Source organism: Zalophus californianus, chromosome 8 (genome assembly GCF_009762305.2).
Source record: "Zalophus californianus isolate mZalCal1 chromosome 8, mZalCal1.pri.v2, whole genome shotgun sequence".
NCBI classification, from domain to species: Eukaryota; Metazoa; Chordata; class Mammalia; order Carnivora; family Otariidae; genus Zalophus; species Zalophus californianus.
The window spans coordinates 95,025,501-95,050,109 of NC_045602.1; the positions used below are offsets into that span (position 1 = coordinate 95,025,501).

Genomic DNA, 24,609 nt, shown 5'->3' on the forward strand with positions numbered 1-24,609 from the left:
CAACATCGAGGTGCTAAGTTTTGCATGGTTTAATCTGGTCAAGCCAATTCTGGCCTCCCCTCAGCCTCATAATCTCCAGGGGTTTGGTAGAAAGAGCACCTGCACTCGGCTGTGATCAAAACCTCAGTTGACTCTTCCTAACTGTGAAGCCTTGGCTTATTATTACAGGTCACTGAGACTCAGTTTCCCCATCTCTAAAGATGGAGTCTTACTGGAAAAAGGAATCTGTTACTAAAACAAAGCCTGAAAAGAACGGACTCTAAGAGTCTGAAATGTCCTGGGAACTATGAGTAAAGATTCTGTTCAGCAGTTTCCAGGATGTCTCTTTCACTGTCCCCTAATTTCCAGAAATTAAAAAAAGAATGCAAGGTGACGCATTTCCATTCTAGGATACACAAAGACTATTCTATAAACACAATTCTGGAGCTTGTTTGGTTAGCACTTAATGTGAACCTTCTTGAGGATGGCCCCTGGCGGGTCCTCGCAGCTGCAACATTCTCCATCCACCATTAGGGTCTAGTCCCAACCTGGACTCTAGTGCTTGCCATCCTCAACTTATAGATGGAAAAAAGAAAGGATGAAAAGCTTTCTCTCTTGATATTTCTGTAATGGAAGCCTCCCTTCCTCATTCTGCCCATGTGAAGACTTCAGCGTTTTCACATGATGTTACTTCAATGGGCCTCAAAGGCAAGAAAGGTGCAGACTGGGGCATGGCACTGCTTGAGGGCTCAGGCTTCCAGCTACAAGAGACCAATGCAGGAGTCTTCTTAAGAATTAAGCACCAGACGGAAGTTGGAGTCTTGTGTCTGCCATGGCCTTGCTCATGGAGCAGTAGATCCTTGTCTATGTATCAAAAGGAAAGCAAATATACCCCAAATATCAAGCAGTGACCAACATTACAGGCTTGGTGGGAGATGAATCAAGGGCTTCCTTGATCTTTGGGGGAGAGAAATGAGGGGTCTGTCATCAACAGTTTCTGAAAAAAAAAATATAGGAATAGAAGAGGCCCCTTATGTAGAGAGACAAGAAAACTTTTATCAGATGGCTTGCATGAAGAAAGTCATCTGATAAAAGTTGCTGGTACAAAGACCAGTTCCAATTTCTGTTACACACACACATATACACACAGAGCCAATGAAAAATTCCCAGAAAACCTGCCATTTCAAGAGTACCTACTAGTGGGCACCTGGGTGGCTCAGTTGGTTAAGCATCTGCCTTTGGCTCAGGTCATGATCCCAGGGTCCTGGGATTGAGCCCCGCATCAGGCTCCCTGCTCTGCGGGAAGCCTGCTTCTCCCTCTTCCTCTGCCTCTCCTCCTGCTTGTTTTGTTTTGTTTTTTTTTCTCTCTCTCTCTCTCAAATAAATAAATAAGATCTTTAAAAAAAAAATACCTACTAGTGGTGCCTGGGTCGCTTGGATGGTTAAGCCTTTGCCTTCTGCTTAGGTCGTGATCTCCAGATCCTGGGATTGAGCCCCATGTTGGGCTCCCTGCTCAGCAGGGAATCTGCTTCTCCCTCTTCCTCTGTCTCTCTTCCTCTGCCTCTCCCCACTGCCCCTGCTCTCTCTCTCTCTCTCTCTGTATCTGTCTCAAATGGATAAATAAAAATAAATAAAAAATACCTACTAGTCGTATGTCCAGTGATATCTTACTTTCAGTCATGAAAACACTTCTTTGGAATTTGTGAAGCTGAATTCAACCCCTACTCTGAAATATTTAATCCTGGAGAGGTAGGGAGGCTCAAATTCATTCTGGCCATACGTGGAGCCCTGGCTAATTTCTTGGTCAATAGAAAAATTGCCAGGTGAGCTGAGGAAACTTTTACCCAACACTCAAGATGGAAAAAGTAATGGGGGAGGCCTGGGGGAAAGGTTATCCCTGTAAGGATCACAGTGTGTTTTTCTGAGTCCGAGGGGTATTATTATTATTATTTTTAAAGATTTTATTTATTTATTTGACAGAGAGAGACACAGCGAGAGAGGGAACACAAGCAGGGGGAGTGGGAGAGGGAGAAGCAGGCTTCCCGCTGAGCGGGGAGCTCAATGCGGGGCTCGATCCCAGGACCCTGGGATCATAACCTGAGCCGAAGGCAGACGCTTAACAACTGAGCCACCCAGGCGCCCCTGAGTCTGAGGGGTATTAGAGACTCTATGGCTTAGCTCCCTACTCAAGGTCAAAATGCTAGAAACTGCCAGAACAGGGTCCAGCTCTCTGACTCGTGAGGTCTTCTATAGCATACAAGTTGATATTTTAATTTCTCGAGGCCTTTTTTTCATCCTTTAAAACTCCAAAAGGAAAAAGACTAAATATATTTTGGGTTGCAAGTTTTATTCCCGCCCTCGACTCTCTCTGCTGCTCTCTGAGGGAGGAGGTCTCAGCTTCCTCAAAAGGATTGCTAAAAGCACACCAGAGGATTTTTGTGCAAAACTGTCAGGGCCTTCGGTGATTTTTCAGCTCTATCTGCAGAGAACCAGGAGGAGAGAACAACGCAGAAATGGGAACAAAAATGCACGTCCGCTTCCAGGCAGGAGGAGGCACCGCCATTTTCAGAGAGGAGGAAGATCTGGTAACTTTTATGGCTTATGAACTTCCTGTCATTGAGTCTCCGGCTAGAGATGAAAAGGGCAGATATGGAGCCAATGCTGGCAGGGGCCTTCATTGGTTCCTGTAAAACTAAGAAACAGAAACAAAGAACACGTTGTCCTGGCTGCCTTTGGAGCTGAAAACGGGAGAAGGAGCCAGGCAGGCTCTAAGTCTTGGCCTGCTGACCTTTGACCCTGAGCAGTGGCATGCACGAAGCTTCACAGAAAGGCAAGCATTTCATGGATTTGCAGTTCTTAGTGTTTATGTGCTTTTGGTTACACTAGTATTATTTCACGCTGGACTAAATCACCACTGCCTTCTAAACAAGCAAATATTTCGTGGTAGAATCAACTACCAATATAATAGCAAGGCAAGGTCTGTAAGGGGTAAAACTATCTAGAGTAGGCCATCATTAAAATTGTGTGCCCAAGGGTACTGTGGATAGGGAAGCCAGCCACTAAATTGGAAGGCGCTATCCCTCAACAAAAATAGAATCAATTTCTAGGACACACTGCATTTTCAGGATGATCAGAAACACCCTGGTTAAATCTGTGGAAAATCATGCATGATCTGCCATCGAAATGCACAGAAAAACATTGGAGGGATACACACAAAGGAAAGGAAATATGGCAGTCAAAAAACAATCAAAAGTGGTTTTGTCTCAGGGATTCATGGTAATCTTTTTATTTTTTATATTATGCTTTTTCTACAATGTTTATGTTCTACTTGGTCATCAAAAAAATAAATCTTAAATGTTCTTTTTAAAAACCTTCCCCAATATAATAGATATCACCAATCAAAACAGACTAAACAGGTGTTTGGGCATTTTTGATCTGGAGGCTTACCTCATTCTTTACTTAAGGTTAATGTGGGAGCTCATCTTTCCCAAAACCACCTCTTAGCTGGAATTACCTGCTTCCTCCTGTCAGGTTCCCAGAACATCTAGTATAATCCACTATTATATCCTCATTGCATTCTATGATACTTGTTTATAATCTTTCTCCTGGCAGGCTCCACTGTCCCGGTATTTTAACAAACAGCACCTACTTAACACATATTTTCTTGAAGTTGAACCTAATTGTTGCTACACTGGTAACAGTATAAGCAAAGAGTTGGTCAATCCTCATAGAATTCCTTGAAACCATATCATAAACACCCGGCAGTGGCTTTAAATCAAGAAATAATTTAAGGGTTTGGGGGGGGTGGGGAGAGATGAATCAAGCTAGTCATAGCAGAATATCCCAAAGGACATGATAGGAAAATTTAAGTAATCTCTACACCCAACATGGGGCTCAAATTCACGACCCCGAGATCTAGAGTCATGCTCTTCTGACTGAGCCAGCCAGGTGCCCCAAAGAAACTATAAATTTTGATAACACCAAACACCCTTTTTAAGATACCTAAGATACTGCAAGATATACCAAATACTCTGTAGCCAGTGATTATCGTGAGCTTCCCAGGTTCTGCTGAACCAGACAGAAGCTCCCAGGAAAGGAGGAAAACCAATCTTTATGACAGGTGTGACTGGTTCTAGGACAGTGGCCTGCTCTCAGATGCTGTGGGACTTGAGGACGGGTGCCCAGCTCTGAACCAACGACCTGTGGCACATGCAGCTTTCCAGAGATGACAAAGGGGAAATATTTGTTTTGCTGGCTAATAGTACCCATGACACAGACACTGTGAGAAGACAAAATGCAAACCAATTTCTGCATCTGATGACTTAACCTTGCTTCTCAACAATCTCATGAATACACTCTCCAAAATCTTCAGAAGAAAGCAGGTATAGATTAACCAAGAATGATCACTCTGTATCTGACTTTTCAAGAGGAAAAGATGGAAAGGAATAATAGGGAGTGACATTAAATTCTGTGTCTGAAATCACTGCAGTTGAGAACATATATTTAAAAAAAAAGAACATATTATTTTTTAAATATGGGAAATTGCATCAGATGCAGATGTATCCTGAGTTTCAGAGAAGAATTAAAACTTCCACTATAGCTCTACTGGATTTATGCACATACATTTCTTAGTTATGGTGCAGCCAATGACCATGGCCACATTAATTCATGAGATGCTGAATATTTCTGCATATAAGTACAGAACAAAGTTAAAGCATAAAGCAAAAGAATCCAAGACACGGGGAGAATTTCATTGGTGAGTTTTTTCTGTTATGAGTTTACGATCTAAGATTCATAAGCAGAAATATAAACAATAAAAGGTACATATGTATTTACACTACACTCATAATTTCTGGATTGTCTTCTCTTTTTATCTCCTCCCCCCAAATAATCCTTTCCATAACTTCATGCTTTCCATAAATATCACCCAATGAACTGACTGTGGACATGCCTCATGACTTTAGCCTTGAACTTAAACATGCAAGAATTATAAAATGATGTTCTGTTAAAACTAAAGAGTTCCCATTCCTGACTCCCACAGCACTGAGCTCAGTACTTGAGTCACAACATACAGGTACTCTTACCTGTCTTCATCCATCATGCTTTCAGAAGCTTTAAATCCACACACCCATTCAAATAGCTAAAATGAAAAAGCAGCCAATACCAAGTGTAGACCTGGAGAACAGAGTATTTGGGAACTCCCATATACTGTTAGTGGATGTGTGAATGACTATAATGACTGGAAAATTCTTGGGCACCATTTACTGACGTTGAATATTTAACCATCCTACAACCCAGCAATTCCACTCCTATATTCCTAACTAAGGTGTGTCACCAAAAAACATGCACAAGAATGTATGTAGCAGCATTATTCAAAACAGACCCAAAGTGGAAACAATTCAAATATCCATTAATAGTAGAATGGATAAACCAACTGTGTTGGGTTCGCACAATGAATACTACACAAAACATTGAATGAAAGAAGTCAGAGTTAAAAGAGCACATGCTGTATGATTCCAGTGATAAGAAGTTCAAAAACAGGCAAAACGAATCTATGGCAATATAAGTCAGGAGAGTGGTTCCCCTTGGGGTGCACAGCACTTGGGGGGGGTGCTAGGCATGTTCTGTTTCTTGATCTGGGTGCTTCTATGTGGTATTGTTTACCACTGAAAATTAATCTAGCTGCATACTTATTGGTGTGCTTCTTCTTAATCATGTTTTACTTCAGTGGAAAGTTTTTTTTTTTTTTTTTTTTATAAAGCAGCACTAAGTGAGGATGGGTTGCTCCAGAAGGCCACAGAGCAACTACTACAGTCACTGTGGTACTTCAGGAGACTTACTGGAGTAGAACACTGGGCATCTCTTCCCCAGACTGTAAGCCATGGATCTTCTCTTCTGACCGTGTGTTCTAACATCAGTCAAGTGGAAAAAGCGAAGGGTTGTACCAGGGACCAGCAATCTGAGCTTCCTGTGGTTTGGGTATCAATGCCATTGCATAGCTGCTGGGAAACTGAGAACTTCCTGGGGCACACAGACCCTTCCAGAAAAAGTCAGTGGTGGTGACCAACTGCTACACTATAGTACTGGGCAGAGCAGGCCAAGGTATTTTTTAATTCTGTGCATCTGATTCCGGGGTGGGGGAGGGCTGGTTGGGGGTAGAGTTTTAAGACCCTGGATATCCCCCCCACCGCCCAGTGGTCCACTCAGACTGGAGTGTACCAGCGAGGTAAAACGGGAGTGAGGGGAGGAGAGGAAGACGGCAAACAAAGTTAACAATAGCCTTGATAACCCGGTCCAGCCAGGCCCCCTGCATCCTGCAAAGCCAGCCTGAGCCTCATCTCGTGAAGTTGCTTTGTTCAATCCCTCTACTCTACCTGTGGACAAAGGGAACTTCAGAGACTTGTCTTAGCCCAGAGGTGATGGGTCCAGATGGCAATGAGGGTGGAACACTGCCTACATTGGGTCTACTGTGCTAGCCCCACCTGAAAGGAGACTGCAAAATCATGGGGGAGGGAGAGGAAAGCACAAAGCCTTTATTTCCCCACACTCTAGTCTCGGGGGCAGTGAAGTGGAGAGCAGGAGGAAATAAGAAATAGCATTTAGAGAGAGCAGAAACAAGATATCCTTGATCTCTCTCCTGGCTTCCTAGCCTCTTTTTGGTAAAACGCTAGCAGAGGGCATGGAGTTGATTTAATCAGATGCTCCTCTATCGGCAGACGTTTACAACAGCCCTGAACCCAGAAGTGAGGGAGGAAGCATGGCTGGCACGTAATGGGAAGGTGCCCTGGTCCCTCTTTGCTAGGGAGCCAGCTTAAGGCCCATAGCACATGTTCAACTTTTGATTTTTTTATGCACCAGCTGGGGTCCCCTAACTGCTTTACAGGGTAATGTCTTGTTTCTGCAAGAGGCTTCTGATGCTTTAATACCTTTAGAATCTCCAAAGGGCTGGCATCTTTCATTCGTCCATTCAAATACTTACTGAGTGTATGCTACATGCCAGACACTATTCTAAGGCCAAGCCCATGCTCTCAGTGTGCTTCCCTCCTTGTGCTGGGAGGCAGAAAATGCACAGTTTAAGCAAGTGACCATATATGTCAGATCTGTACAAGTTCTATGAAGAAAACTCAAGTCACCTAAGGTGACGGAAGAAATGAGGGTCCTAAGGTGAATGCTTCCTGGAGGAAGGGAGTTCTAGGCAGAGGGAATAGTTAAGTGGCAAGGCCAGGAGGTAGGAGCCTTCTGGGCAAGGAGCCGGTGGGGCTGGAGCAGAGGGACCGAGAGGGGACAGGTTGTAAGAGAGGAGGGCAAGGTGATGGGAGGAGTCAGAGCCTGGGGCATCTCAAAAGCCTTCACGATGATTTTGGTTTTAATGAATGAAAAATACCGAAGGGCTTTGAACAGAAGTGACATGACTTGGATTTGGGTTAACAAAAGTCAGATCCTTCTCTATGCTGCTTAAATAATAGCCCAGGGAAGGCAGGATGGGTGAAAGCAGAGGCACTGGGCAAGTGTCTCCTGCAGTGGTGCTGATGGGGGAATCTTACAGGTAGAGCTGCCAGGGTCTAGAGATGGACAGAAGAACAGGTATGAGAGATGGAGAGACAAAAGCCCTCTGTGAGTCCCAAGCACCTGCAGGTATGGTCACTGGGATGGGGAAGACCAGGGAGGAAGCAAGGTTATGAAAGAAAACCGAGGTCTCAGTCTTGGTCTTTGTAAGTTTGAGATGCCAGAAGTTGGGCTGAATGGACAGCTAGAGGCAAACATCTGGATTCAAACAAGGACCAACCTAGGGATCTAAGTTGGGAATTCCCAATATACACAGGGTATCAAAGCCACGGACTGGATGGGATTAACTATGAAATTACTCTAGAGGTCTCTTTTAATAAACAACATATTGTATTTACTCGCTGCCAGCATTGTGCAAAGTTCTTTACAAATATTAACTCACTTAATCTTTCCCACCACCCTCAAGTCAAGCTCTATTATTATCCTCATTTCACTGATGTGCACACCGAGGCACAGAGACTTTTAAGTATCTTGCTCAAGGTTAGTGGGAGAGAGAAGGTGGGGGGTGGACAGGAGAAGAGAGGCTGTAGGCTTGAGCTCTGGGTGCTCCGGGATTAGGAGGTGAGGGAGATGAGGAGGAACCAGCTGGAGACCACAAGCAGCAGAAGGTGAGGAGAGAGGAAACCAGGAAGTATGGTGTCCCGAAAGCCAAGCCAATCGAGTGTCCCTAGAAGGGAAGGGAAATCAACTGTGTGGGATGACGCTGATCGGTGAGGAGGTCAGAACTGACCACTGGATAGAAAAGTGACATCTTTACTTTCACTAACCTGGTTTTGAAATTAACTTCCTCCCATTTTGAATGCAGGCCAACAAATCCCAGTAGTTTGCACAGTAGCTGAGACTCTGTCACCAATAGAAACCCCACACATTTTCATTGTTGGTGAAGAAGTACTGTTTCTGGCCATCTTTGCTTCCAGAGGACAGCAGTTTCTAGACCTTGCTATTTAACGTGTTTATAATAAAGAAGTACCTATGCTATGAAATCATGCATTTTAAGAATTCTGATCATTCTACTGCAGTAGAATTGTTTTCCCTATGTCCTCCTGCATATTTTATTTTATGCACTGAAAATATTAATCTGATAAGGGGGTCCATGAGACATGAAAAGATTAAAAATTACCTCAATATTAACGACAAAGGAGCAACCAAAAGCCAATGCAGGTAGAGAAACAGCATTCCTAACCTAGGGCACCAGCGTGGCACTTAGCCCAGTGTTCAACAAACGAAGGGACCATAGACACTCTGTGGTGACTGTGGCTGGGGTAGGTGAGGCTGTTATCACAGCTCACACTCGCCAAGGATGCCACAAAGGAAGGCGACATCCATGCATCTGTGCTGCAACTGGAACGTGCTCAGCCAAGGTCCTGGGGGAGGGGGGCAATCTGTCTTCTCTCTACAGGGGTTTCACTTGAGGTGGCTCCGTTACTCTCACTAACCCCTCTCCTTTCCTTTCGTCCACGCTTTGGGCTGCTCTGTGCCAAGCTGACCTGCTGCTTCCCTGTGGCCAGGGCTCTGCTCTGCTTTCATTCTGGAAACAACGGAAGGTCCTCTTCACCCTACCTCTCCCATATCTGGCCACCTGGACATTGTCGGGCAAAACAGAGGAATTAACAGCAAAGTCACGACTCCCTGCCTCGGCAAAATCAGCGAGAGACCCCAGCACAGAAGCCACAGCCTCATTAGTCAGACAGGTCCCGCACAGTAGAATGAGGGCCATCCTGGAGATTTAGCTCCTAGGGTAGTTAGGAGAGTCAATGAGCTGGCTGCTGTGACGCACTTATAACAGTGGCGGGCACATGGTAAACACCGTATGCATTGTTCAACTAAGATAGTCTTGCCTTTTCTTTCTTCCCCACTAAAAAAACACCAAGTAAAATGCATCTGAAATTTCACGAATTCATTGTTAACCAACATAGCATTCAAGAATAAGTGACATTAATCTGAAAAACATAGTTATTATGGAATGCTTACAGTCATTCTTAAATTTGAAAAGAAAAAGATAGAGATGTTAATGACAAGATGGCAGCCCTGCTTACCCAGCCCAGTGCCTACTGCTGTCAGATGTCAAGATCGTGATGTGATGGCCTCTGATGTACCATCACGTCTTCCAGCAAACCTAACATCCCTGGGCCTTACACATTGGGGGCGGGGTACTGCCACTGGTGTCCATCATCTGCAGAGCTTGGGGACTATTTTGCTGTGTTGTGTTCCCTGGATGTGAGAGAAATCAGCCACTAAAGCTCTCTTCTTTGCCCTTTGGCACTAACTGGACTCCTACATTTATTTTGCTCAGTAATGCAAAGGGGAAAGGGAAATCCACTTCCACGGAGTTTGGCACTATTCTGAACGTGAGGTCGAGAGTTTTTAATCAAAAATCAAAAATTAGCCATTGAGGTCCAGGGAAATCAGAGAGAATGCCAGGGTGCTGCTGCAAGAAGCTTGGGGACCATCTGGTCTACTCTGTCCCCCCAGCATTTTTGTAGAAAAGGGGAAGAAATGGATGGCATGCAGCATTTCCACAGCTAAGGGGGAATATGGTTTCTCCAGAGACAGAGGAGAGTTAAAGCACCACCTTCCAGCTGCAAAGTACCTCCTTGCGATTGTCTGCTCTCTCTGCAGTCTAGGGCAGGGAACAAGTTGGGCTGGTTTGAAACTTGCCTGGGCAACCAGCACCACCTGGTTCACCCGCCCTTGCAGGATTCCTGCCTGTCTCATGACTTGTGAGCAAAACCCACTCCGTGAATCTCACCTCATACCTGCACCAGGCTGCCTCAACCCGTACCCTGGGAAAGAGGGGAAAGTTAATAATGGGCCTGGCCTCCAAGGCACCAGGTGTCCATGTCATTTTTTAGTGATTATATTCTGTTGCCTTTCCTAGCAATGAATTGCAGCATTCAAGAGCTAAGATGAGGTTGGAGTGACCTCCTCCAGCCTACCACCCCCACCCTGACCTCTGCACTCCCATTCTCCCTATAAAGACCAGTCCCTTACAGCTAACTCAGATCGGATACGATACGAACACAACACGTCATGCTTAACAAGCATAGTATATTGCCCCCCACTCTTAGTTATTTACAACCACATCCAAACTCCAACACACTGGGTCACATTTTAGGCCAATGGCCATGATAAGCGCTGGGGTTTTTTTCTGACCTGAGAACGCAAAATGAGTCCATCCTCTTTAGGGCGCCCCTTTACACCTTCTGGAGACTGACATGGGCTACACTGAATTCTATTTTGCACGCGGAGGATCCTGCTGCGTTATTGTTTCCATCACTGTTGAGTAGGTGGATACGACAGATAGAGCTTTAGGTTTCCGGGTTCTGGTGCCAGGAGGCATTGAAAGGGTGTAAAGTTCAAGTGCCTTCAAAATGATTAAAACAAACAGACAACTGGTTCCTAGGCCACTCCCACCTCCTACAGAGAGCTTCATCGGGAGAGGCCACCACACTCCCAGTTCCCAAACTTCTGAGAAGCCACCGAGATGGCAGTCCTCGTAGCTGCTAGGGTCCACTTAGCCCCCATCTGACGCCCGGCACCTGATCGTCTCTGTCACCTGTGGGCTTCGTTGGGTTCCAGTCCATTCTCCAGGCTGACATCTGTCTGCACCATCTCCTGTTTCAGTTCTCCGAGCTCCGAGACGATTGTGTCAATGAGCTATTCAAAGACAAAAATAGTGTGACGTCAGGCAGTGGAAGAGGCGTGCCCAGAGCCTGGGGAGCTTCAGCCGCTTCAATAGGAGGACAGAGAAGACCACCTTTTTTTTTTTTTTTTTTAAATCCCGGCTGTGTGAATTTCCTCCACCCGGAGGAAAGAAATAAAGAGGGTGGGAGCAGCTTTTTTCTAAAAAAAAAAGAGGAAGAACTTAGGTTTCGGTACTGCCCTCAGAAAAAGGATATGACACCCACTTTGGTTTCTCAACATACAAAGAGGAATAAACAAATCCTGGTAAAACCAGGCTTCCACATTCATTTTGTCAAAATCAAAACTCAAGAGGAATTCCCTGAATTAAAATTTATACAATCATTGTTCTGGCTACAGAAATAAGCGTATTTGTTTTTGTTTTTTTAAGATTTTATTTGAGAGAAAGAGAGAGCACAAGTAGGGGTGGGGTGGGGGGGAGAGGGGCAGAGGGAGAGGGAGAAGCAGACTCCCCACTGAGCAGGGGGCCCGATGCGGGGCTCGATCCCAGGACCCTGAGATCATGACCTGTGCCGAAGGCAGATGCTTAACTGATTGAGCCACCCAGATGCCCCAGAAATAAGAATATTTAAAAGACATATATAGTTTGCAATTTCCAGACATTAAGCTTACTCATACTATTCTTTGCTTTTTATTTATTTTTTTGATAAAGAAGACTGTGCGAGGAAAGGGAAGAGAGAGGGCTGCCTGGGGTGGGGAGTGGGTGAAGTATAGGGGGAACGCAGAGGGAGATGTGCCCTTCTCTTGCAGAAGGCTCATGCACACTTGTATCTTCTATCCACACACCTGGGGAGAGGTTACATCTGCCCCTGAAGGCTGATCTAAACTCCTGAGCCCACCTAATCACTCATCCAACAGAATCCTTCCTGGTGCTAACTAGGCCCTCTATGTGTAGAGCAGCTGTTCTCAAAGTGTGTCACTGCTCCCTGATTTTAAAAAATCATAGTTATTTTTTACATAAGTGTTACTTACGTCATCATGTAATAGATTTATTATTGTTTCAAAATAAATATTTTTAAAACATTTCTCCATTTTAATTCCCAATACAGCGAGCATCTCGTAGCTGTGATCCATGTGAACTCAAGCTCTTTGGGGTCCTCCATAATTTTTAATGGATAATGGGATCCTCGGGCTATAAAGTTTGAAAATCACTATTCTAGCTAAAGATAAGTGTTGTCTTGCCTCAAGCAGATTTATCCCACCCAGGCGCTGGCAGAAACTTCATCTGAGCTTACAGGCTCTTCTAAACTGTTGACCCCATCTATTCATTCATTAATTCAACAAACCTTTACAGGCACCCACTTCATGCCAGGCGCTACAAGCACGGAATAAGGTGGACAGTTCTCGCAGAGATGATAGTCCAGTGGAGTACAGACCACAGCCCTGAGTGCTGAAAAGTGCCAGGATGAAAACAGAACAGGGTGATGCTATAGGGGGCAGCTAAGCGGCCACCATGCTAGGTGGGATGGGATGGTGACGGTGGATCTTTGAGGAAGTGATGGAGCCCTGAACAACAAAGGAGCCATGAAAAGATCAAGGGAAGATCCCTCCATACAGAGAAAGTCCCAGAGTCTGGGAAGGCACATGGCAGGAGAGGCAAACAGGGACCAGAGCTCGTTGGCATTCTAGATCACAGTACCCATACATTTGAGTTTTCTACACTAAGAATCATCAAAGGGCTTTAGGAGGGGAAGACATTTTCTTGGTTTTATGTTCTAAAAAGATCACTTTGGCTGCTGGCTAGAGACGGTTTGTAGGGGCAAGAGGAGAAACAGCAACACCAGTTTGGAGGCAACAGAAGGGATGCAGGCAAGAGTGGGCCAGGTGGCTTGGACCAAGGTGCTAGCAGGGGAATTAGAAAGAAGGGGGGAAATCCGAGAACAATTTAACACAGAAATTGATAGAAGTTGATGGACTTCATATAGGAGCAGTAGGAAGAGAAGAATCAATACAACTCCTAAGTTTTTGACTTGATTATCAAATAAATAGATGGCAGTGCCATTGACTGAAATGGGGGAGGATTAAGTTTGAGGAAGAAATTGAATTGGATATTAGGTCAGTTATGTCTTGATTTTCTTATCGGCCATCAAATAAATTTGGTAAGTGGTTTTTGATATTCAGTATAGAGATATTTATACATTTGGAAGTCACTAGCATATGGGCTGGCATTCCAAAGCCCTGTGACAGGGAGAGAATATCTGAGGGGAAGGTGGACATGGAGAAGGGGTCCCTGCAAATAGCTCTACATGTTCCCAATGCTTGGAGGTCAGAAGAAGGGAGGCCAGCCAAGTCCTCCATGCTTGATCCATCCCTGTTGTGCGTGCCTGGGATGCAAGCTATAGGCAAACATTCTAGAAGCACTGGGGACCTGGAAGAGAAAATGATCAGGAGATCCCTTTTATATATATCTCACTGGCAAAAATTTAAAAGTCTGACAATATTTGAGAATGTGGGAAAACAGGAACCCCAAATGCTGCTAGAGGAGTGTTATTTGTAGAGCTCACTTTGAAGAGCAATTTGGCAATGTCTTATAGAGTCAGAGACACACAGACCTCCTAGATACACACTCTAGAGAAATCCAGGCACATGGGTGCAAGGAGACCTTTATAAGAATATTTCTTCTCCATTATTTGTAAAAAAAAAAAAAACCCCAAATTATAAGCACTTAAATGTCCATCAGTAAGAGAATGGGTAAACTGAGGTATAGAATACTACGTAGCAGTTAAAATTAATGAACCAGAGCTATAGGTATCAACACACATATAAACAGTAATGCTCAAAAACTTCTCATAAAAGCAAAAAAAAAATAAAAAAATAAAAATAAAAAAACAAACTTGCAAAGGGTTACATCCAGTATATAAAATTGAAAACCATTCAAAACTGTACAATACTATAGTGTTTATAAATATACACATAGATAGACAACTCCAATGTGTGATATGGGGGTTATAATCTTAGTCCAGGATAATGGTTACCTCTGGAGGAGAATGGATGAAGACGTTCACAGGTCAAGGGGCTCAACCACTATGAGATTTTATTTCTTAAAATGAAATGGCAAAATTATAAGGTTTGACAGAGCTGAGAGACGTGTGTTTAGCAGTATATGTGATTTTCTGTATGTTTATTCGTAATCAAAATTATTAGAAAAAGAAAAAGGGGTGGATGGGCATGAAAATGGAAGGAGGTGGAAAGACTGAGAAGGTAGGCGTGAGTGGGGTGAGCAAAGGCAGTCTGAGTGTCTGTGCTGAAGACCCCCCAATCTGGGCTGGGTCACCCTCCCATTCTGGGCCATGGCTATAGTCCTGGGCAGGAGAGCCACACACAGGAGGGTCACCCACAGCCTCGGGCAAACCTAGGACAAAGAGTTCCCAACCCCAGCAAGGAGACAGGTCACTAGACACAATCAGCCTGTTCACCCTCAGTCACCCTCACGGCCACCATATTAATGTGAACGTAAACATAGCCTTCCCCAGGAGAAGCCCTTGATCTTCTCTGGCCAGACTGTTCCTCCTGATACTGGCCTTGCTGACACCTTCAGTAGTGTCTCAAGGCCTCCACACGCCACACTTGCTTCCTTCTGTGTACCTAACCAAACACAAAGAACCTAGAAATTGTGGTTCTCACTCAGCCGCACTCGGATGGCAAATCATGAACACCACCATTGATCTGTAATGCAGAAGGGATGTGCAGTGACGCCTGAGACACGGAGGTGTACAAGGACAGAGGGCCCCCTGCCTGCAGGACTATGAGACCCTCCTGTCACCCTCCATTCTGCCCCAGCCCACCCACCTGAGGGCACAGACTCTCTGAATGATCTGTTGTTACACCAACCAGGCCCCTCCACCCGCCAAAGTCATCCCCAAACATCTGCTCCTCCCCAAGGTCTGCCCTGGTGTCAATGATTGGATTTGAGATGTTTCCCAAATTTTCCCAGATACATTTGTGTGTGTTTGTGGTTTTGATACCTGCAGATGTTTGATCGCATCCTTTATGCTCTTAATACATTTTATTTTTGAGGCTAAACAGAGATAACTTGCCACCCACAAAGGGAGGGGGAGCAATTTTAAGCTAAGCTTTCTCGTGTTTAAGACAACAGGACTTTCAACCTAAGCGCTTTATCAAAGTTGGTGTCGCAATCGAAATTTCTCCAAATCCACTTACACAACCCAAGACCCCACCACATCCCCGTAGCTGTCTAGAATTCCTGTAACACAGGGAAGGGGCTGCTTAAGCATCTGCCATGCAAGCACTGCTCTTCACAACCCTATCTGCTGGCCCAGGATGTGTGTGGACACTTGGGAAGACGGCCACGGGACCAAGCGGCTCTTATTCAGAGCAATCGGAGCAAGACAGGACACCAGGGTGCAGGGCCACCAAATCAGTGAGACAGTGGTTCTACCAAAAACACAGCATCTGTATCAGTTCCAGAAAACTACAAGTCGTGAGGAAGGCCCCAAACCAGTAAATAGACAAGGCAGGCAAGTCCAGGGTGGGGTCTCTGGGTCCCCTCCCTCATTCTACTCAGAAACCTCTGTTCACCCCTCTCCCTCCCAGGTGAGCATTTGTGCATACCAAAGTGCCAGGAACCTGAACTGTTCACCTGGGTGATTTTCATGCCAGTTGGCATCCAGGCCAAGGGTAGGAAGGCCCGGGTTCTTCCCCTCTGAGATCACACCTAGGGCTCGGCCTGGGCAAGGTGGGGCCTGCAGCGTCCCAGGCTAGAGCGGGATCTACACCAATTTGTACCACTTTGTAATCATTCTGGTAATCTCCCCGGAGGCGGGAACCTCCTGTGAGGGGCCACAGTGCCAGCAGCGGCAGCGTGGACCAGTGGTGAGGGCACCGGCTCTGGGCTCAGAAAGACCTGCCTTCAAATCCCACCTGAGCGCGCCCCTCTCCCTGCTTGGTTGGGTCCTGAACCTTGTTATTAATTGTGAGCCTTGCCACAAAGCAGAGTGATACCTGAAGACGCTTCAAATAGATGCAGATACCTCCTAGCCTGGAAAGAGGCCATTTCATTACCGGGAGCAGACCTGGATCACAAAAGACCCGTGTTTGTGGCATCCGGTCTTCCTTTGACGGCTGCCCAGAAGTCTCTAATCTCAACATCTGCCCCCTAGATGCCAATTTTCCCCAACCAGGGACAGAAGTCTTGATGCCATCCCTGCTCGCCCGGGAAGCTGGAGGGAGGGAAAAGAGAGGCACTCCAAATCTTGTGTTCTTTCTTTTAGGGTTAGATAAAGGAGAAAAATTCTCTTGAAGGCCAAGTGGAATTAAAAGGAAAAAGTGTTTACAGAGCAAGTTCTGATACAGCGCTCTTCAAATGGCAAGTCAAACTCAGGAATGTTATTGTGGTTTGAAAAGGGGATGTGTTGCTGATATGGCGAAGACTTGAAACCTAGGGTGTGGGAAAAGTCAAGTGTTTTGCTCTCAGCTCTGGAATTCTATTCCGCTCGTGCATCAGCTTGGCCTTGGGGTGTGATGTGCCTTTACAGCCCCCATCAGCCCTGTGGGATTAGACCTACCTCCAGGTCATGAAAAACCACATCACCCAAACAATCCCTCTCCTGTCTATTTCTGTTGAGCCAGGGGAGCCTCATGGTCTGGTGGGTACATCCCATGTTTGGGGCTTTTCTAAAGTAGTCTGGAAAATAATGGGTTCCTTATCAACCTTGAGATGATCTTTGCCCCCAGGAGCTGTCACCATAGAAACAAACAAAATAATGAAGGCTTCTTCCTTCCACTTGCAGAGGAGTGTCTAGAAAATGATGGTGGGGTACCTCAGAACCCTTTTCTTTGTTTGTTTTCTAAACTTTGTGTGCCACATCCTCCGGGGTGTTTCCATTTATATTTTTGAAATTTAATTATAATAGCAAACAAAAAACATGAATACATTCTCATTGAAAAACATAAATTGTTGTCATTAAAGCTAATGTCCCTTAAGCATCATCCAGAAGCCTTTCACCTACCCAGAGGTAACCACTATTAGTTTTGTGCACACCATTCTGTGCTTTTTCTACCCAATGGAATTATACTGATGTATTGTCCTTTGGTTCCCTTATTTTACTCAATGAAATGTGGGATTTATCCGCATTGATACATGAAGCCCTAGCTCATTCTTTCTTTTTTTTACATTTAAAAAATTTATTTAAATTCAATTAATTAACATATAGTGTTATTAGTTTCAGAGGTACAGTTTGGTGATTCATCAGTTGCATATAACAGCCAGTGCTCATGACATCACGTGCCCTCCTTAATGCCCATCATCCAGTTACCCCATCCGCCACACACCTCCCCTCTAGCAACCCTCAGTGTGTTTCCTATGATTAAGAGTCTTTTACTTTGTATCAAAAACTAATGATGTACTATACCTTGGCTAATTGAATTCATATTAAAAAAAAAGTCTTTTATGATTTGTCTCCCTCTCTGATTTCATCTTGTTTTATTTTTCTCCCCCTTGCCCTATGTTCTTCTGTTTTGTTTCTTAAATTCCATATATGAGTGAAATCATATGCCAATTCTTTCTCTGATTGACTTATTTCGCTTACCATAAGACCCTCTAGTTCCATCCACATAGTTGCAAATGGCAAGATATCATTTTTTTGATGACCACATCTTTATCCATTCATCTGTCGATGGCCATCTGGGCTCTTTCCATAGTTTGGCTGTTGTGGACATTGCTGCTATAATCATTGGGGTGCAGGTGCACCTTCGGATCACTACATCTGTATCTTTGAGGTAAATACCTAGTAGAGCTATAGGGTAGCTCTATTTTCAACTTTATGAGGAACCTCCATACTGTTTTCCAGAGTAGCCACACCAGCTTGCATTCTCACCAATAGTGTAAGAGGGTCCCCTTTCTCCGCATCCCCACCAAAATCTGTAGTTTCCTGACTTGTTAATTTTAGCCATTCTGCCTAGTTCATTCATTTTAAGTGGGAATAGTTTTCCACCCTAGGGATATACCACATGGGGATATACCATGTATCCATTCTATTTTGACAGACGCTTAAGTCATTTCCAGTGTTTTACTGTCACAAGCAGTACTGTGTTTAACACCCTTGTGTACTGCGTGAAACCTCACAGAAAATGCTGAGCTTCAATCATGTAAGAGGTTATGAGATGGCGCTATGTGGCTCTTCTGGTGGCTGTGCCAAACTATACTGCCTCCACCATCTTTGAAAGTGTCCCCCTCACTTGTCAGTGTTTGATTTTATGAAACTTTTAACCTTTGGCTAATCTGATGAGTATAAGTGGCTTCTTATTGTTTTAATGTGCTTTGCAGAGATTATATTTTCGTTGTTATATGGATTTCTTCCTTTGAAGAATTGCCTGTTCATTAATCTATTGCTCATCTTGGGGTTTCTTGGTTTATTTCATTAAACTGCACGAGTTGTGGATATGCACCTCTTGTCTCAAATATTTAAAAGATTTTCTCTTGTACTGTTTTTTGTTTGTCTTTGTATTTCCTTAAGCATTTAATGTTAATAGAATAAAAATTTTTCATTATGGCTCCTGTTTATTGACCCTTGTCTAGGAAGACTTTTTTTTAGGTTTATTGACTTATTTTATTTTTTCTTTAAATTTTTTATTGTTATGTTAATCACCATACATTACATCATTAGTTTTTGATGTAGTGTTCCATGATTTATTGTTTGTGCATAAAACCCAGTGCTCGACGCAGAACGTGCCTTCTTTAATACCCATCACCAGGCTAAACCATCTCCCCACCCACTCACCTCTAGAACCCTCAGTTTGTTTTTCAGAGTCCATCGTATCTCATGGTTCGTCTCCCCCACAAATTTACACCCCTTCATTCTTCCCCACTGCTATCTTCTTCTTCTTCTTTTTTTCTTAACATATATTGAATTATTTGTTTCAGAGGTACAAATCTGTGATTCAACAGTCTTGCACAATTCACAGCGCTCACCATAGCACATACCCTCCCCAATGTCCATCACCCAGACACCCCAACCCTCTCACCCCCCCAACACTCCAGCAAACCTGTTTGTTTCCTGAGATTAAGAATTCCTCATATCAGTGAGGTCATATGATACATGTCTTTCTCTGATTGACTTATTTCACTCAGCATAACACCCTCCAGTTCCATCCACGTCATTGCAAATGGCAAGATCTCATTTCTTTTGATGGCTGCATAATATTCCATTGTGTATATATACCACTTCTTCTTCATCCATTCATCTGTCGATGGACATCTTGACTCCTTCCACAGTTTGGCTATTGTGGACATTGCTGCTTTACACAATGGGGTGCAAGTACCACTTCGGATCCCTACATTTGTATCTTTGGGGTAAATACCCAGTAGTACAATTGCTGGATCGTATGATAGCTCTATTTTCAACTTTTTGAGGAAACTTCATACTGTTTTCCAGAGTGGTTGCACCAGCTTGCATTCCCACCAACAGTGTAGGAGGGTTCCCCTTTCTCCACATCCCCACCAACATCTGTCATTTCCTGATTATTATTGTTTATTTTAGCCATTCTGACTGGTGTGAGGTGGTATCTCATTGAGGTTTTGATCTGGATTTCCCTGATGCTGAGTGATGTTGAGCACTTTTTCATGTGTCTGTTGGCCATTTGGATGTCTTCTTTGGAAAAATGTTTGTTGATGTCTTCTGCCCATTTCTTGATTGTATTATTTGTTCTTTGGGTGTTGAGTTTGATTACTTCTTTATAGATTTTGGATACTAGCCCTTTATCTGATATGTCATTTGCAAATATTTTCTCCCATTCTGTCGGTTGTCTTTTGGCTTTCTGGACTGTTTCTTTTGCTGTGCAAAAGCTTTTTATCTTGAGGAAATCCCAATAGTTCATTTTTGCCCTTGATTCCCTTGCCTTTGGCGATGTTTCTAGGAAGAAGTTGCTGCGGCTGAAGTGGAAGAAGTTGCTCTCTGTGTTCTCCTTTAGGATTTTGATGGACTCCTGTCTCACATTTAGGTCTTTCAACCATTTGGAGTCTATTTTTGTGTGTGGTGTAAGGAAATGGTCCAGTTTGATTCTTCGGCATGTGGCTGTCCAATTTTCCCAACACCATTTGTTGAAGAGACTGTCTTTTTTCCACTGGACATTCTTTCCTGCTTTCTCAAAGATGAGTTGACCATAGAGTTCAGGGTCCATTTCTGGGCTCTCTATTCTGTTCCATTGATCTATGTGTCTGTTTTTGTGCCAGTATCATACTGTCCTGATGATGACAGCTTTGTAATAGAGCTGGAAGTCTAGAATTGTGATGCCGCCGGCTTTGCTTTGTTTTGCTTTTTCAACATTCCTCTGGCTATTCAGGGTCTTTTCTGGTTCCATACAAATTTTAGGATTATTCGTTCCATTTCTTTGAAAAAAGTGGATGGTATTTTGATGGGGATTGCATTGAATGTGTAGATTGCTCTAGGTAGCATTGACATCTTCACAATGTTTGTTCTTCCAATCCATGAGCATGGAACGTTTTTCCATTTCTTTGTGTCTTCCTCAATTTCTTTCATAAGTATTTTATAGTTTTCTGAGTACAGATCCTTTGTCTCTTTGTTAGATGTATTCCTAGGTATCTTACGGTTTTGGGTGCAATTGTAAATGGGATTGACTCCTTAATTTTTCTCTCTTCTGTCTTGTTGTTGGTGTATAGGAATGCCACTGATTTCTGCACATTGATTTTATATCCTGCCACTTTGCTGAATTACTGTATGAGTTCTAGCAGTTTTGGGGTGGAGTCTTTTGGGTTTCCCACATAAAGTATCATATCATCTGCACAGAGTGAGAGTTTGACTTCCTCTTAGCTGATTTGGATGCCTTTGATTTCTTTTTGTTGTCTGATTGCTTTGGCTAGGACTGCTAATACTATGGTGAATAGCAATGGTGATAGTGGACATCCCTGCCACATTCCTGACCTTAAGGGGAAAGCTCTCAGCTTTTCCCCATTGAGAATGATATTCACTGTAGGTTTTTCATAGATGGCTTTTATGATATTGAGGTATGTACCCTCTATCCCTATACTCTGAAGAGTTTTGATCAAGAAAGGATGCTGTACTTTGTCAAATGCTTTTTCTGCATCTATTGAGAGGATCATATGATTCTTGTTCTTTCTTTTGTTAATGTATTGTATCACGTTGATTGATTTGCGGATGTTGAACCAGCCTTGCAGCCCAGGGATACATCCCACTTGGTCATGGTGAATAATCCTTTTAATGTACTGTTGGATCCTATTGGCTAGTATTTTGGTGAGCATTTTTGCATCCATGTTCATCAAGGATATTGGTCTGTAATTCTCCTTTTTGATGGGGACTTTGTCTGGTTTGGGGATCAAGGTAATGGTGGCCTCATAAAATGAGTTTGGAAGATTTCCTTCCATTTCTATTTTTTGGAACAGTTTCAGGAGAACAGGTATTAATTCTTCTTGAAATGTTTGGTAGAATTCCCCTGGGAAGCCATCTGGCCCTGGGCTTTTGTTTCTTGGGAGATTTTTGATGACTGCTTCAATTTCCTTAGTGGTTATAGGTCTGTTCAGGTTTTCTATTTCTTCCTGGTTCAGTTTTGGGAGTTGATACATCTCTAGGAATGCATCCATTTCTTCCAGGTTATCTAATTTGCTGGCATAGAGTTGCTCATAATATGTTCTTATAATTGATGTATTTCTTTGGTGTTGGTTGTGATCTCTCCTCTTTCATTCATGATTTTGTTGATTTGGGTCATTTCTCTTTTCTTTTTGATAAGTCTAGGCAGGGGTTTATCAATCTTGTTAATTCTTTCAAAGAACCAGCTCCTAGTTTCGTTGATCTGTTCTACTGTTCTTTTGGTTTCTATTTCATTGATTTCTGCTCTGATCTTTATAATTTCTCTTCTCCTGCTGGGTTTAGGCTTTATTTGCTGTTTTTTCTCTAGCTCCTTTAGGTGTGGGGTTAGGTTGTGTATTTGAGACCTTTCTTGTTTCTTGAGAAAGGCTTGTATTGCTATATACTTTCCTCTTAGGACTGCCTTTGTTGCATCCTAAAGATTTTGAACAGTTGTGTTTTAATTTTCATTGGTTTCCATGAATTTTTTTGATTCTTCTTTAATTCCCTGGTTGACCCATTCATTCTTTAGTAGGATGCTCTTTAGCCTCCATGTATTTGAGTTCTTTCCGACTTTCCCCTTGTGATTGAGTTCTAGTTTCAAAGCATTGTGGTCTGAAAACATGCAGGGAATGATCCCAATCTTTTGGTACTGGTTGAGACCTGATTTGTGACCCAGAATGTGATCTATTCTGGAGAATGTTCCATGGGCACTAGAGAAGAATATGTATTCCGTTGCTTTGGGATGGAATGTTCTGAATATGTCTGTGAAGTCCATTTGGTCCAGTGTGTCATTTAAAGTCTTTATTTCCTTGTTGATCTTTTGCTTAGATGATTTGTCCTTTTCAGTGAGAAGGGTGTTAAAGTCCCCCACTATTATTGTATTGTTGTCAATGTGTTTCTTTGCTTTTGTTATTAATTGCCTTATATAATTGGCTGCTCCCATGTTAGGCACATAGATATTTACAATTGTTAGATCTTCTTGTTGGATAGACCCTTTAAGTAGGATATAGTGTCCTTCCTCATCTCTTATTACAGTCTTCGGTTTAAAATCTAGTTTGTCTGATAGAAGGATTGCCACCCCAGCTTTCTTTTGGTGTCCACTAGCATGGTAAATTGTTTTCCACCCCCTCACTTTCAATGTGCGGGTGTCTTGGGGTCTAAAATGAGTCTCTTGCAGACAGCATATGGATGGGTCTTGTTTTTTAATCCAATCTGATAGCCTGTGTCTTTTGATTGGGGCATTTAGCCCATTTACATTCAAGGTAATTATTGAAAGATAGGAATTTAGTGCCATTTTATTGCCTGCAAAGTGACTGTTACTGTATATTGTCTGTGTTTCTTTCTGGTCTATGCTGCTTTTAGGCTCTCTCTTTGCTTAGAGGACCCCTTTCAATATTTCTTGGAGGGCTGGTTTCGTGTTTGCAAATTCCTTTAGTTTTTGTGTGTCCTGGAAGATTTTTATCTCTCCTTCTATTTTCAATGACAGCCTAGCTGAATATAGTATTCTTGGCTGCATATTTTTCTCGTTTAGTTCTCTGAAGATATCAAACCAGTCCTTTCTGGCCTGCCAGGTCTCTGTGGATAGGTCTGTTGTCAATCTAATGTTTCTACCATTGTAGGTTACCTATCTCTTCTCCTGAGCTGCTTTCAAGATTTTCTCTTTGTCTCTGAGACTCGTAAGTTTTACTTTTAGATGTTGGGGTGTTGACCTATTTTTATTGATTTTGAGAGGGATTCTCTGTGCCTCCTGGATTTTGATGCCTGTTTCCTTCCCCACATTAGGTAAGTTCTCTGCTATAATTTGCTCCAATATACCTTCTGCCCCTCTCTCTCTTCTTCTTCTGGGATCCCAATTATTCTAATGTTGTTTTATCTTATCGTATTGCTTATCTCTCAAATTCTGCCCTCGTGATCCAGTAGTTCTTTATCTCTCTTTTTCTCAGCTTCTTTATTTTCCATCATTTGGTCTTCTGTATCGCTAATTCTCCCTTCTGCCTCATTTATCTTAGCAGTTAGTGCCCCCATTTTTTATTGCACCTCATTAATAGCCTTTCTGATTTCGACTTGGTTGGATTTTAGTTCTTTTATTTCTCCAGGAAGGGTTTCTCTAATAACTTCCAAGCTTTTTTCAAGCCCAGCTAGTATCTTTAAAATCATGATTCTGAACTCTAGGTCCAACATCATACTAATGGCCATATTGAGTAGGTCCCTGGCAGATGGTACTACCTCTTGTTCTTTTTGTTGAGGTGATTTTTTTTGTCTTGTCATTTTGTCCAGAGGAGAATAGATGAATGAGAGAACAAAATGCTAACAGGTTAACAATGTCCCCAGAAAATATGCTCTAAACAAATCAGAAAAGACCTGAAACCAGGGGAAAAGAAAGGGAAAGAAAGAAAAAAGAAAGAGAAACGAAAGAAAAAGAAAAAGATAAAAACAAACAAAAACAGAACAAAACAAATAAAAGCAGAATATGATCAAATATGATCAGGCTAGTGCATAGATCAGTGCCACACACTAGATTTTGGGTGTATTTTGGTTTGTTGGAAGAAAGTGCCTCCTAAAATTTTAAAGAAAGAAAGACTTATATATGTACCAAATAAGGGTTGATACAATGAAGGGGTGTAATATGACTGTAAAGATGAAAGTCATAAAAAATTTTATAAAAGGAATTGATAATGTGTTTGAAAAAAGAAAGAAGAGAATTTTAAAAAAAAAAGAAAGAAAAAAAAAACGGGGAGAGAATGTGATCAGGCAGGAGACTAGAACAAAGCCATACACTAGAGATTTAGGGTATATTTTG

The 24,609-nt window shown here is 43.0% G+C and overlaps 1 protein-coding gene across 13 annotated transcripts in view; it reads right to left on the minus strand.

Moving 5' to 3' along the window:
* RIN2 (Ras and Rab interactor 2) overlaps positions 1–24,609 on the minus strand; it is a 239,755-nt gene that overhangs the window by 51,371 nt on the left and 163,775 nt on the right. For 11 of the 13 annotated variants that reach the window (XM_027621517.1, XM_027621520.1, XM_027621519.1 and 8 more), the window contains one exon: positions 11,102–11,202. In XM_027621517.1, the coding sequence (XP_027477318.1) occupies positions 11,102–11,202 (101 nt within the window). Of the gene's footprint in view, positions 1–10,698; positions 10,822–11,084; positions 11,203–24,609 lie in introns of all 13 variants that reach the window. The other 2 variants (XM_027621526.2, XM_027621527.2) reach the window with 2 other exon arrangements.